At 40.4% G+C, this 14,076-nt stretch overlaps 1 protein-coding gene across 4 annotated transcripts in view; it reads left to right on the top strand.

The window, feature by feature from the left end:
- fgf13a (fibroblast growth factor 13a) overlaps window positions 1-14,076 on the top strand; it is a 101,148-nt gene that overhangs the window by 56,789 nt on the left and 30,283 nt on the right. The window contains exon 1 of one of the 4 annotated variants that reach the window (XM_051954564.1): window positions 10,446-10,585. The exons of 2 other annotated variants lie outside the window; for them this stretch is intronic. In XM_051954564.1, the coding sequence (XP_051810524.1) occupies window positions 10,555-10,585 (31 nt within the window). In that variant the 5' untranslated portion in view covers window positions 10,446-10,554. Of the gene's footprint in view, window positions 1-10,445; window positions 10,586-11,876; window positions 12,931-14,076 lie in introns of those variants that run through there. One more of the 4 variants, XM_022194891.2, reaches the window with a different exon arrangement.

Below are 14,076 nucleotides of genomic sequence, written 5' to 3'. Positions count from 1 at the left end.
TGGAGAGATAATTAGACATCGCACATGTCATCAGCCCCTGCCAGCATACATCGACAGCTGTCTCTCCTTTTCTCTCTCAGTCTCTCACAATCATAGTTAGAAAAACACAAAACCAAAAGACTCAGTTTTCAAGCTTCATGATGCATCAGGATGCTAAATGGTGAACAAAAAAATGGCTACTATATGTGTCTTGTGTGTTTTAATAAGAAGACACTTCGTCAGTGTAATGGTGAATATCACACGTGTTCTGCTCTGTTGGTGTGTGTGTGTGTAGGATGTCACAGGGCTGTGATGCATGTTCAGTATGATGTAATGGGTAGCAATCAGGCAGACAGTGAGGCAGTCCTTCAGCGGTGCAGATGATGACACGTAAACCATCATCACAACAGGCCAGTGTCACGCAGCCTCCCAGCTCTAATCTGTGCTCCTGACTGCCAAAGCATTGGTTAATATGTCCTAATCTCCTCATGTTATCTCCTCAATTGCGAACACACACATTGACCCTGGATGATGCTGCGTTTCACAGGTCATGACTAGAGACAGTATAAATCTGACACAGCTGTACTGAGACAAACTGAGCAGCACTTGGACCAACTTTTTCTCACTTGTTGAGTATGACTGCATGTTTGTGGCAGCTACTGTTGCTAACTGAGCCCCAGACACAAAATACAGCAGCAGCTGTGCTGCTTGGGGACCATAGCTTTAGTAATATGATCTGTCCTCCAGTCATTTGCACTGATCCTTCAGTCGGTAGCAAGGGGTTCAGTGCAATCATTCAATCGTTTTAAAGCATGACCTCTGATCTATTACATGACACAAGGGGTGATTTGACTGCCTGGTAGAAGGAGGAGCTAAGGAAAACACTCAGCCTCAACAAGCTAGAGAGTCCTTATTCACCTCTGTACTTTCCAGTGTAAAAATTATCCAGGTTTCATTAGCTATTGTCTCTGAAAGTCATTCCATTTGTGGCTATTTCGTGCTTGCAATCAGTACAAGTTTTTGCATCTACTTATGCTGAAGTTGTCAATGAACTGAAATGATTTTGTGAAGTTTCTGAATTTCTTAAAGTTGAAAGTCCACCTGATGGCTGATTCCACCTGAAAGTCCAGGTGCTGGTCAATGTGCATTTTTATTTTTTCTGCACAATATGGTTCACAACGGAATATGAAAATGCCCAACCATTGTCCGAACCCCAGCATGAGGACTCTTTCAAATGTAGAGTAAGAAGAGAGAATAAAGATAAGATGTTTTTAATCACCCTATTTTAAAAATCAAATAGAGTAGAATCAAAATAGCCTCTGTTTTTGCTCATAAAACATTTTAAAAAAGCTGTGCGACTGCAGCTCCCTTATTATATATGTGTTTAATAAACCGTGTCTTGCCACACAAAAAGGCAAACACATTACTTATGTTATGTTGCTTCAGTTTGTTCTTGAGTACAGCATTTGTAGTGCTTTTAATCTATATTTGAACTGTTTATTGATTTCTAACAACATACTGCTCATGGATTCATTACTACTCAGCAGCCAACTGTTGGTCATCACATGTTAATGTGTCAATGTCATGCCTGCACTTAAAGGCATGAAATAAGCAAATTATACTGAAATGTTCTTTGCCATCAATATACATACAGTGCCAATGCAGGGTTTTGTGAAGAACGGCTGAACTTGAATAACGTTTTCAGGCACTTTTTTCCAAGCAGAAAGGGCAGGAGTTTAATGCCGCACACTAACATTTAAATAACAATATGGAGATAATTTATTAGTCAGTTAGTATCTGCAGTGTCACCCCAAATAAACTAAGAATTTTATATTGTTTTAGTTAGATGGTCTGTATAACCTCTGTTCCTGAGTCACTTCCGATGTAATGTAAGCAAAGACATTAGATAACGTTGTATTATGACTGCAGGCTTCATTATGATTTTATAAGTCTTAGCTATTCTGTAATAGTGTCAAATAGTGTTGCATTTCATACCACATGCCCGCTACAGAACACAGAGAACCATCTCTGCTTTACTGCTGTGTTTTGTTCTACCTTTTCATACCTCCATGGGGTTCTCTATCAGCTCTGCACAGCTCCTCCCACCTGTTATGCTCCAAACACTGGTCGACTCCCATCCATTGTCATTAGGCTTCCATTGATTTCTCTGTGTGCCGACTTCCCTAACAAGCACAGGGAACGAAAGTGAAAAGTGGGATACTCTGCGTTGGGTAGGGAACATGACCTATTTACCCACCCACTCCCATCAGTTGACTCATGTCTCCTGTCGTGTCATTTCCAGCTTAGTCGATCTGTTCCACCTAATGCTTTTAAGTATACTAAAATAAACCATGCCAATGTGAGACCATGCAATCACACTGCCGTGTTTACACACATTCCAGTCTTTTCTGTTAATATGCATAATCGTTTTAACATCCAGTGTGGCGCCATAGATTTAGGATCCACATACAATCATTCAATCTTATACTGTATACACAAAAGCTGAAGAAGCATTCTTTGCATAGACCCCGTCTCTCCAATCTGCAGCAGGGAGCATCATGAAACATCACTGCGTCATACTTTCCTGCCAGGGAAATCAAACACCCAGTGCCTTCCTTGAGGACAAGCATCGGTTTCAGGAGAAGCCCAGAGTGTGTGGCTAGACTAAAATGAGCTTCATTAATGTTCACATCCAATTCACTGCACTGCACATTTGACCTCATTGCATAATATTCACAGTTTTTTCTTGAGACCAGTGATGGGGTTATTCTGAGGACAGAGATCTGGTTTATGGTGAAGATCAGTGGCAATAACCAAAACAAATCATTGCTACAGGATGGCAACTACCTAGAAAATAATCAGTCGGCAAAAGGCTTTCATCAACACCACGGCTGTTTTTTATCCATTTCTAAATCAAGACACCATACATTTTTTGCTTTCATCATCATTTTGGGAAGTATCCATTGCTGAAGATGACAATGTGCCCAAAGTTAGTAACTCTTAAAAAAAGCAAACACGGCCTTGTGCTCCTTTGCCAGTCTCAGAGCTTTGCTTTGTGTCTCCATTAAGAAGCAGACAGTTTAAGCCAGCTGGTGTCTGAGATGATGACTTTAATCTCATTCCATCCCCTGACTTGATGTGTCATACTGGAAGGGATATGTAGGACAGCATCACTGCACTTACTGTATTCTGGGACTAAGACTACTCTTGCTTGACGGGGTATAATTAGCATGGCGTTATTAATACAAACTTTCAGAAAGTCTGCAGCACACGTCGCTGATTTCTCTTTGATACCAGATGTCCCTCTTCACTGTGATGAGAGCCCATTTAATGGGTGTGTTCTGGGTAACGGAGGAGGGATTATTTGAAAGAGAATAAAAGAGATTTTGTTTTTATGGCCTTTCAACTCCTAAACACTGTCTCTCTGTAGCTTTCCCACCATGACAGATTTCACCAAAGGGCTTCCACTGACTCACCGTGTATGATTCACACATGTGACTCTTCAGTCATCCATTTTGGCAAGGGACCGTCTCCTGCACTTGATTTCCTCCTCCAGCTAACTCCTGTTGTGATGCTGGCAAGGACAGACACTGGATGTTGTTCTGATAACAGGCATTTAGAGACTCATATTAGATTTGGCGGGCTGGCTGCCTGTGGGTACACTGGTGTATGTATCTGTGTGTGATTATCGAGTTATCTATATACACAAATAAATGTGTGTATATTGTTCATTATGCTGCATGATCTTATCTTACACTTGTTCTGCCTTACCTGGCTGATGGAAAGGTAATGTGGCATTGGAGGCCTTGTGACACAGCTAATCTAGAAACAGGGCTCATGAGGAACAACTGTGTACAATATATCATGTACAAAATGTGCATTCTTGAGTTGCTTTCGATTTGGTCCTTTGCTTCTTCTGCAAACTAAACTGCTTTCCATATAACCTGAACTGAGCCCTGTTTATTAAATCAATATTATACCGTGGCTTTAGTTCTGTGAGAGCTTCTGCTGTTTAACATATTCACACTGTCTAGGACTCCGTACACAGCAATCAGTCACAGGGGCTTTTAACCACCTCCTTCTGGCTTACAACAACACTAGTTATGATTCACTCACAATCCCCCTGTGGGACCGGAGAACTGCAGGGTCATGCAATGGAGACACATCCACACATATTGCACAAATGCAGTGGTAGTACGGCCTATGCACGCAGAAAATTATTCCATTTCAATTTGCTTTTAATAACCGATACATTATATCCATATTACGGCTCAGTGCACGTGGGGGGCAAACAAGGCATGCCATTCTTTGTTAATCAGCTTTTTCTTAACTGTATGATTGGAGCTTCAAGGTCTGAGGCTTTTTACTAAAGTAGTATCCCCAACAATCCCCATCTCTGAAGTCTGAGGAGAAGTAAGGGTCAGCTGCTTAGAGGACAGAAGAAATAGGGAGCCTGTGTAGCCTGTAGTTTCACACTCTTGTATGTGGCAGGGTAATGAGAGCACAGTGCTGGTGCAGCATTAGTCATTCTGAGCAGGCTGCCGTCTGAACTCTGGCCATTTCACACACCGTTTGGTGCCTGTGATTGAGAATTCTCCACGCCATTACAGTTTAGGAACTTATACACACACACATATATTCACATAGGCGCAAACATACATTTTAAAGCACAATGGAGCAGATGCCAAAGAATGTGAAAGCCCACAGTATGTATGCACGTTTGTACAGTATGTGCTTCACATGGAGTCAAACGAACAAATCAAACAGGCCAAAGTAGTGTAAATATATTCACTGGTGCATTTACTCTGCTCAATTTTGTGTTGTTTTTTTTTTTTTTACAGGTAGATCAAGCACATACCTGGCACAGCTAATTTAGTCTAATCCCAAAGACAAACATGTTCAGTGTTACTGTTTAACTGGCCACTGCAACTTGAATGTTACATCCCTCTTTGTTAAAATAATAATAATAAAAAATGACAAGCAGCATTTTTTCTATAAATAAAACAACTGAGGTAACAAAAAGATTTATTTCATACATTGTGCAACTAGTTGAGGCACACATGAATGAAGATTAACTGAAATGCTGCTTTTAGAGATGCTCATAACTGTTTTTATGACCCACACTTAGCTGTGCACGTCCAGATTGCAAATAAATACCTAATGGATGCAAATTATTCAGCAGTGAACCTCGTCATCTATTTGTATCATTATCAAAAAAAAACAGACACAAAGTGTCTGGCAGATGCTCAGCTCCTGAAATTGCTTGAGTTCTGTGTTTCAGTGCCATATTTAGCTTTTATTGATATATGAAATGGAATTGTGTTCTTTCACTAGGGTAACAAAAAAGCTCTGCAGCTATTCCCTCTGTGTGAGAGAAAATATGGCAATGCTAATCAGCAGATAAAGACTTTGAAGACAGTTGTTGTACAAAAGGTGAGAGGTTAGATGGCAATTGCTAGGCATTCTGCCTGTTCCTAATTAGTTTTAGCAGTTTAAAGTGGGATGGAGATAGAAGAGGTGGTGGCGTAATGAGGTGCAGACTGGCACTCAGCTCTGAGATCATCTCATAATACTGCACTGATGTTTAAAAATACAAGTCCCCCCCCCCCCCCCCCCCCCCCCGAGTCTAAAAACAAGTCTGTCAATAGATGGTAATCATTCCAAAAATAGAGCATTTTTGCACTTCAGACTCAGGATGAAATCAGTCATTACTATGGACTGATTATTTCAGTGTTCCTGCATAAAATGTTGTGACATGAAGCTGCTCCTTGGATGAGCCCTTGTGGTTGACATCATCCTGAATTAATTACAGGAAGAAATACTGGAAATCATGTCCTCCTGTTTCAGTCTACTGACTCCTTGCTTTCATGCAATGAACACAGCTCTCTGGTTTGAAAGGGACAGATCACACGATCGTTGCCACGGCTCTGCCAGTCAGCCATGACTGTGCTGTAGCCCCCTCCTCTGCTGGAACCTTAAGTAAATGGTGCTTTCTTGTTCTGTAACACCCAACCCCCCATTCTCGGCACACATACGCTCTCTCTTCCCCTCTCTATCTCTATCTTTCACACACACCCTCTTACGTATGTGCAGTCTCCATGGTAACGCGTGGTATCACTATGGCACTGGTGGCCTAGCATGCTGCAAGCTGCTGTTGTAGTGGATTTACTGTACCCGCGCACACACAAAGAGCAGACAGCCAGCAGAACGTTGCCAAAGGGCTGATTTGAGCAGCAACCCTTTTAGCTTATAGGATATCATTCCTTTCCCCCGATAGAATTTAATTTTATCCCCTCACTCTGTATCAAAAGGTTACAAATCTAGGCTATTTCAGTTTGCAACGATGTGAAGATAATATTTTGGTGTGACACTGAATATCTTGATGTAGTCAACTGCACAATCCTGGCGTGCAACTCTGCCCTCGATTAAGCACGACAAGCAAGGTTAGCCACCCCATTTATTCAGTGTCTGCCCTTGGAGGCCAATTTTCTCTGTGATTTTAAAAATTCATTAAACCCTGGGTGTTATCATGACAGCCTTGAGCTATTAATAAGAGGAGATAGCTTTAATTGTTGAGTTATATTCAATAATACAAAGGTTATGGTAGTGCTCAACCTTGGCATTCCATCTCTGCCTTCTTCTCTGGTGCTCTGCTCTCTAGTGGACAGACATGGAAGGGCAGAAGGTGAACTTTTGGGTCTTTTTAAGTTCAGTGGTCCTTGCATGTTTAGGTGTGTATGAAGGCTTCAAACACTTCATTGCATAAGGTAAAGTAGATGATACGCCTCAGCCTTTTTTCCTACTTCCACTACTCTTAAAATTTGTACTGCATGAAATGCAAATCCAGTCTTGGCTTGTTAATGCAACCATTCTAATATAGTGCATAAAAATGTTATTTAGTATGCATGTTGTGAGCTCAAACACTGTGGTTCGGGCAGAATTTATTTTACACGCTACACATATTGCATTTGCATGATGATGGATGCAGTCAAATCTTGTAGCTATTCTCAATTATTTTCTCACTCTTCTCCCACTGTGTAGATGTATGTGTGTGAGCACAGCACAGTGAAGGTGCCCCCGGGAGGCCACAGTAGACTGGCATTCTGGGGCACTACAGTAATTAATGTACCCATGGCACACTGCTACACAAGCAACCAAACCGCAGACACACACACACACCGGCAGTTTTTGTGTTTGTACGTGTCCTTGTGTTTTACAGGCTGGTCTTATTAGCTGTGTCTATAGGTGTTGGTTACGAAGGTCACTCTCTATTTGAGTGTCTTTTTGGAGACAGAAACCTGTTTTGAACTTGGATTAAAAAAAAAAAAAAAAAAAAACATAGATTGCTGTGTTATCCCCTATCTGCCAGTTTGTTTTTCTGACACCATTGTTCTTGAGTCTATCCAGACTTCAAATGAGTCAAATATAGCCATAGTCCAATTTAGTCCTGCAAAAAGGCAAAAAAAAAAAAAAAAAGAGAGAGAGACTAGAGCTATATTTTCTTCTGAGACTTCCAAACAAAAATAATACTGCCAGAATTAGGATAAATATAAAGGTGTCTGGTTTGTTTTATTCATTTTATGTTATTTTTACTGGTTCCATTTGTTCCTTTGTGTGCCGTTTTGTTTCTACCTTCCTTATCATAGCTCGGTTGCTTCTAAGAAAAGCACTAACAGGAGGAGGGACATTATCAGGCTTAGACACATTTGTAGTTTCTTTAGTATCATCTTATATGCTTGATTAGTGTCACTGTTGTACAATGCAGCCTAACTCTCATCACCTCTCTCTGTCTTCCAAACTGTCAGTGATAAACCCAGTCGTCCTCCTGAAGGGCCACACTGTCTGCTTGAGCGATGGCATGGATTTATCAGTAGAGGGACAACTGATGCAAAACCTGGGATTAGGGGAGAGAGCTGTCTGTCTGTGTTTGCTCATGGCAGAAGTAAAGGTATTAGATGGTACCAGGCAGGGATATTGTATGCTGCAGTGTAAATCTGATTGTATAAAGGTTGAATATGTGCCAGTCGTAACACGTATCTGGGAGTAGGAATATAATATGTCCATTAAACAGAGATGCTGTCAACTGTGCTGTTGTATGAATGGCTGCATTTTCTAAGGAGCACTACTATTGAGTTTATATGTCATGTCACACATTATGTGATGTGCAAGATGATTTTCAGATATGTTTAGTTAAAGTCAGATTATGCAAATTTACCCTAAAGTGATGTAAGACTAGTTTAATTCTTTATCATTGCAACCTACTGAATTACATCTGCCATTTCCCTACCACTGCAGAGCTAAGGCAACATTGGCAACATGTTTGATAGTATTAACCAAAAGCAGTAGGTCTGGTTAGGGTGTGTAATATATGGGTAAAAATATGCTTTGCAGCACACTCGCTGGTTTGACTGCAGGTTTTTTGGCCCTTCAGTGGTACATCCATCGGTCTCTCACATCTCCTGTCTATCTTCACTCTCACTATCTGTTCAATAAAGGCACTAAAGCAAAAAATAATCTTTAAGGAAAAGAACACTAGATTGGACAGATTACTGATGTTACTTTGGGAGGGGGGGAAATCTACATTACGATCTTTGATTTATGCTGCCACAGTAAGTGGAAGAAACAGCTCCACATAGAACTTGATCAAAAATAAGCTTGTATCTCAGTCATTCTAGTACGTAGAATTACATATCCAGTGAAATCCAGGAGGGAATGAAATGGGAAACTTATGCAGTGTTGACTGAACAAGTAATAGTTTGTGACTCTGTAAACACTCTCATCTCATCACAGCAAAAAAATAAACACATAAATGAATAAATTATGGATGTGACTTCTACATTATCCTATGGCGCTACCTGTTTGAGATAATGCTTCTATAAAGCCCACTCCACCCTTCAAACAACCTTTTTACAGCCACATTTTCTCAGAATGCGTGAGGTCAAAGGTTAGTCAGCTCTGGAAAAGGTCACCCCCTCTCCACCATTACGGAGAGCCATATGGAGCGCATCATTGATGGCAAATGGGAAAACAAATGCTTTTATCATTGAAGTGTGCCTTATGCCATCTCAGCCACATCCCTTGTAAATCAATATATTGGTATTGACCCATGAAAAATTCCCATTTCCATCTAGTCACACCACACAGAAGTACTAAAATAAATTAACCTTTTACAGGAGCAGAAATGAGCTGCACGGCTGACTGCTCAGCATCTTCCATTATTACTTTAAGTGAAATATATATATTTTTTGCAGGCGTAAACTTATTGATTTGTTGTTCCAACCTCCTAGGATGAGGTATTTGTAAATGATTCTACACTGTTTTCTACTTAGCTTGAGAATTTGAAGTCACTCAGAAACCAATACTAGTATTTACATGAGCTATAAATAGTGGATAATAGTGATTTTACTGAGATATGAGGTCTTTTTTTTGCTACAGCTGTACTTAAAATAAAAGATTTTTATACAGCTCCATTTAAAATATATTTTTGTCAACCAGCAAAGAGAGTGTCAGTATCTAATTTAATGTGTTTAAACCAGTGATAAACTATATATATATATATATATATATATATATATATATATATTAAATCTTCAAAAGTTTAGATCAACTGCTTTAAAGGTTACTTTTAATAATAATACCGTATGTGAACATTACTGAGAGAAACTCAGGTTTTTCCTTTAGTGTGCATGGTGTTCTTTATGTCCAGTCTACTTGCTCCATCTAGTGTTCAAACTGTGCACAGTCAGCGATGCTACACTGTTGTATTTCTCAGAGTTTTAAGTTTAGACTCCAGATGTCATCAGTAAAAGCTGATTTGATTTTGAGGTCCGTCTGTAATTAATCCAAAGAGACACTCCAAACTTTACCCACATAAATGGACGAAAAAGAAAGACATCTGCATCAGAAAACCACGAGAGCAAACTTTATGGTTTGTTCTGTGTTGCGGATTATTAATAATTTAAGAGCAATTATTTATGTTTGTGAATCTCAGTGTTAACTGAAAGATTTGAGCAAACTGCGCCTCCAGCTACAAAGAACAGCGAATTGCCATAAGAAAAACACTTTGTCTAATGTAGGCTGTTGTCTCACTTGGATTGCTCGTCGATATTTTTCAGTGGAAAGTGGACAGGCCCGTATAACCGGTTTAGTCAACGCATTATCGGATCATTTTACATCAGTTTTTGTAATATGAGAGCAAAGTCTTCACTGCCCCCAAGAAGGAAGTACAATTCCAGGCTGAATTTTCGTTCACTTTGCTCCAATCTGCGCTCCCCACCTCCTCCTCCTCCGGGCGCAGCAATACATTGAATACACGCCCGTGTTTGCCGGATCAACAAGACCTCGAAATGAATGTTTAATGAGCATTCTAGGAGTCGTAATGGCATGTCGTTAATGTCCTGTAATGATCTCCCCGTTGATGGCCACGCCTCGATGCTTTTTCTCCTCCACTACGCCTCTGACAGTTGTCTGACAATGGTTTGAACTTTGCTGAATATAGTCTGCTCGTCTTCACTTCACTGCTCCAGCACTGCAAGTATCCAGAGTCACAGCTGTGGAGTTTGCTGTGGAGAAAATATGACTTTTCCCTTGAGAAAATCGGTGTCAGGTAGGCTGCGGGGCTTGGTTTGGAATTTAAGCACCACTTATTTTTGGCTTTGTTTCGAATTATGTTGAAGTTTAATTAAATCCAAGTCATCTTTTTTCTTTAAAATGTTTTGCAATGCTTCTAATAATGATAATTGTCGTGATTTATTGTGTTGATTAGCCGTTACTCTGCTGGAGTTAATCTTCTTGTAGCTGTCCATGGTGCTGAAGTGAAGACTTTCCTTTTTTTTCTTAATCTTTTGACGACTTTAACTTGATTTGCTCTGAGTTTTGACCCTGTTTGGTGAAAACGATTCGACTGTGTTTATTTAAAACACGTCGTGGAGATTTTTAAAAAATAATAATATTACTTAGTTTTATATAGTTCTCGATGGATTTACTGCACTCCTTTTGAGGCAGATTTCAGATTTAACCTCATATTTCAGCATAAGATGCAAAATCAGCACAAACAAAAACACACATCATATTTACATGTGTTACTTGCAATTCTCGTTTTCATTATAGAAAAGGGGAAATAAATAAAAAGCCAGCGACAATTTTGCTTAAGGACTGTAGATGGCACCATTGGTTAGTCTGTTAAATGTGCTCAGTTGAGTGAAAGCAGGTGAGCGATGAGGCTGGAAATCAGACTTGAAAATCACATAACCTTTGGTCTGGAGTCTGGAGCTGCTGAAAAATACATAAAACACGTTTAAAAGTTAGTCTTTTCATAACGCAAATTCATAATTTATCAGTAGTTTCTTATTATACACGCTGGCAGACGTCTTAAAGGTGTAGATAACACGTTGCTGACAATATTTAGCCTATACATATAATTATATGGCGTCTTAATAAATCCATCTGTATCAGGCCGTTTTATTTTACCGCTGCATCAAATTCATTTTTTCATTAACATCACTGCTGACCTCTAACGATGAGTCAGTCTTAAGCACATTAACACTCGCAGCAAAATGAGTTGACACTTGTTTAGTTTTTATCGTTAGTTACGTTTCTAAAACAGGAAAATCAAAGCTACACGGTGGAGAGCTGGCAGCTTTCCATTAGAATAAAAATCTGGAAATTCTTTTTCCAAAATTCAAGCAGCTTATACAACTGAGCTGCATCATTTTTAGCTTTTTTTCCCCCCTCCGGGACTTTGTCCACTCCTGTGAAATAAAAGATCATAAATCTGTGCTGAGCACTCCTCTCTCTCCATTTTTCCACCATCCCGCCCCCACACCATCCGTGCCCCCCTCCCTTGATATTTAATATGAATTATCGCACCTGACAGCCTGTATGCAGATATTCATTGTCTAACTGTGCGCACTGGCTGAGTTTGTGTCTCCCTGGTTAGACTCCCCGTCCTCTCCCTCCTCCCCACCGCTTACTCTCCAGGCTGTAGGTGGGATGCTCTCAGCAGTACAGCTGACTTTGTGTTTGCGCTGCGCTCGGATCCTGATCCAGAATGAGGCGCCTCCTGCTATCACCTTGCGCTGCACTGCTTCAACAAAAGAGAGAAACACAAATGGAATCTCCGTAGTGATTCGTGAACGTCCTCTGCGTTGCGTTTCCAAAGCTCGCTTTAAGTGTCTTCCTCTCAGCAAGGGATCAGAGAAACCAGATAAAGAGCAGCGCAAACACTCTGCCGGCGTCTGCAAACAGGTGTTTCCATCCTATGGCTGCGCGCTGAGCTCCATTCACGGCTGTCTGCCTGCACGACCACCATGTGCGCGGCCATGTAGTGTAGTGGGGGGATGCAAAACCGCTTACCGGGACTGGGTTTGTGCGTATTTGTTGTGCCACAGAGAAAATGATACAGTTGGAGGAACATGCAGCGTGCTGTGGTCAAAGTCTTTGTAAAGCTTCGAGTGGAACGTTTGCTTTTTATTTTTTGTTACATTTCATTTTTTTCTCGGAGATACAACGGACATTTCCTGAATAACGTCTAAATTCATGACAAAAATGATTCATTTGGACATTATCTAACTGGCTTTACCGCACCTCTGGGACTATTCCATTACACTGTTGAGTGCACTTTGCAAATTCTTTATTTTACGCATCGTTGTTGCCTCAGATTGTTGGACATTTTCCTTCAGAATCCAGTTTTCTGGATTCAGAGGGGGTGATTATATTCACGCTTCTCTGGAAGTTTTCTCCAGAGCGCTGCCAAACTGGCTATGGCGGCAGCGATTGCCAGCTCCCTCATCAGGCAGAAAAGGCAGGCGAGGGAGCGGGAGAAGTCTAATGCCTGCCGCTGCGTTAGCAGCCCTAGTAAAACCAAAGGAAGCTGTGAAAAACCCAGCCGACTGAACGTTTTCTCACGGGTCAAACTCTTTGGTTCCAAGAAGAGGCGAAGGAGACGACCAGGTCTGTTGTACGAATTCATCAGCCTCTTATCCTCTTGATCGCTAACTTTTCATCTATTTTAAGGTGCCATTATATTGAAAAATCAGTGCAACAAGATAGCATGTACTAAGTGCTGCTCAATTCCCCTGAAAGATTAATGACTCTGGCAAAGTTGCTGAGAGAATGAGGCTCCTTATCAAGTTTATCCACAGAGAAGTCACCTCTGGCGCTGAGGGATGTATTAAACGGATGCCTAATCCTTCACTGTCCCTTTATTCAATCCACGCTGGGACTAGATATACACAAATGTTTATTAAGTGAATCACCTTAAACTTTGCTGTAACTTACAAACCATGGTTCATTGTTCAAATGAAAGTGGATAATCACTTCATCAAAGTCAAATTTTTGTAATATCCATTTCCAAAATGGATTAATACTATTTATGCTGTGGAGAGAATAGCTTAAACAGCTTATAGTTTCATAATCACTAACACAGGTACAGGTTGGCACACACATTTAAATAAGCAGGTCCTAACTTTTATTTCAAAATTTTAAGCAGATCTCACAATTAGCTCCAAAATTATATTTCCCGCATAGCATTGCCAAGTTCTTTGTTGCTGAAATTTATCCAGCTGAAAAAACATTGGCAGGTAAGAAGAAATAAGCTGTACCTGATGGTCAGAAATAAAACTAGAAATACTGTAACTGTATAGTTCTACTCTTACAATAAGCACAGTGAGTTGCTGTATTTCTAGACATGTGAGTGTGAGTCTGGTGTGATCGTTCTTACTCATATTTTTGCAGTGACAGAAGTGCCTAAAGCACCTACTCCCTCACAAATCCAGTGTAAAAGCTGATTTGATCACATCGTAGTCAGGCCCAAAGCTTACCTTTTGTCAGGAGTGTCAGTATCTTGATGTCTGACAACATAAAGACTACACAGTCTTACAATATACATCTCTATGTTTTCTCCTTTTCCCCACAGTTTTGTTCCATCTTTTCTACATTATTCATTTTCAAGCTATTTTATAACTCTGTATGATACACCTGATGGTTAGGGTGCATGTTTATGTAACAGTATAACTATCCCACAGTTTTTGCACCCCTCTCACTTCCAATTTCCATTTCTATACTGTGGAGGAAGCAACGAGCGCCAAGAAGCAGGCG

This window comes from Acanthochromis polyacanthus, chromosome 10 (genome assembly GCF_021347895.1).
Source record: "Acanthochromis polyacanthus isolate Apoly-LR-REF ecotype Palm Island chromosome 10, KAUST_Apoly_ChrSc, whole genome shotgun sequence".
In the NCBI taxonomy this organism is placed as follows: Eukaryota; Metazoa; Chordata; class Actinopteri; family Pomacentridae; genus Acanthochromis; species Acanthochromis polyacanthus.
The sequence above is the reverse complement of the archived record's forward strand: the minus strand, read 5'-3'. Positions and strand labels throughout refer to the sequence as shown.